This window comes from Pseudomyrmex gracilis, unplaced genomic scaffold (assembly GCF_002006095.1).
Source record: "Pseudomyrmex gracilis isolate BER0280 unplaced genomic scaffold, ASM200609v1 scaffold_659, whole genome shotgun sequence".
NCBI lineage: Eukaryota > Metazoa > Arthropoda > Insecta > Hymenoptera > Formicidae > Pseudomyrmex > Pseudomyrmex gracilis.
This window is the reverse complement of record NW_018021243.1, coordinates 46,262-47,591: the sequence shown is the minus strand read 5'-3', so window position 1 is coordinate 47,591 and position 1,330 is coordinate 46,262. Positions and strand designations below refer to the sequence as shown.

At 56.3% G+C, this 1,330-nt stretch overlaps 1 protein-coding gene across 1 annotated transcript; it reads left to right on the top strand.

Annotated features, from left to right (window-relative positions):
• Window positions 1–258: 258 nt before the first annotated feature.
• On the top strand, window positions 259–981 carry LOC109861251 (serine/arginine-rich splicing factor RS2Z32-like). The gene has a single exon (XM_020440808.1). The coding sequence runs from the start codon at window positions 259–261 to the stop codon at window positions 979–981; it is 723 nt and encodes a 240-aa protein (XP_020296397.1).
• The last annotated feature ends 349 nt before the right edge of the window (window positions 982–1,330 follow it).

The following is a 1,330-nucleotide window of genomic DNA, read 5'->3' as shown; positions in this document are numbered from 1 at the left end:
CACTCGTCAAGCGGCCCTGGTCTTTGCGGCGAACAAGGGAATCCGTTTCAACTATCCCATCAAACACGCAGAGATCCGTGTGCGAGATGTGGTGGCGGACCTTGACGTCGCCAATGTGACCGCGGCCCTCGCTTTGATGGGTGGTTGCGGAGCTGGGGATGTGCGGGCTGGTAAGGTTTGCGCATCCTCTTTCGGTTTGGGAACCTCTAGGTGAGGCTCCGCATTTCCGCTGCCCGGAAAGTAGCGCGCGAGGGAAGGATGCAAATGGTGTGGCTTATCCTCCCCGTGCCCTTAAAGGCACGGCGAAAGCAGTGCTTTTGTTGCTTTGCTTTCGGCCATTTGGCCGGGCAATGCACCGGGGCAGATGTCAGAAACATCTGCTACTGGTGCGGGGAGGGTGGCTACCATGCGGCAACGTGCTTGGCTAAGCCAAAATGTCCGCTTTGTGCGCGACTAAGCCAGCAGAGCAATCACAGAATGGGCGGCGCAAAATGCGCCCCCACTTCCGTGAAGGGGCGGAAGAAGCGTATTGTGGAGGTTCCACCAGCCTCGGATGGAGAAGCAGGACCTTCACAGCTTCCTCCGCTGGTAGTCAAGAAGTCCACCTCCGAGCCAGAGGAAGTGCAGGAGATGGAAACATCTCCAGAGGTGTCGGCCAGGAGATCAAAGAGGCGCAAGCCAAAAGATCCCTCTGCCAAGGAAAAGGCACAGCAGGTGCCAAGTGTCGGGAGGTCCTCGACCAAAGAACTCCCTGCCAAGAAGAAATCCTCCGGGGCCAAGTCCACGGGAGCTTTGAGTAAGCCGGGGCCCAAGTCCTCTAAACCCATTAAGTGGGCTGGACTTAGGTCCCAACACTTCGGGGTGGGAGAGTACAAGTCCGGACTTGTACCCTCAGGNCCCGGTCCCTTCGGGGGCCGCTTGGCCCGGGTGGGATACCGTACATTATATTATATGGTAGAACTCNTCCAGACTTNGCTCTAGGGGGCTGGACTTAGGCTGGGGAATCTGGAAACTCCCTGGCCATTGCACAAGTCCNAAGGAAAGGGTGGCTNGAGGGGGTTATGGCCCTCCTTTTAGCCACAACGANGGTAGTTGCCCGTACGANCGCGCGTCAGAGAGCCGTCCTCGGTNTGGGGGACNACGGAGAGGTCCTCGTGACGTAATAGCCGAGAGGCTGCCAGGGGGCCTTTNCTGACTAAGTNCCAGCAGCAGGTCATCTTAGGGTTTTAGTCGGTGCAAGTCCCACACTCCCCCTCCCCTTCCCAAGTAAAAAAAAGGAAGAAAACTGTTGGTAATATATACAAAGTAAAATGCAATATATATAATAAAA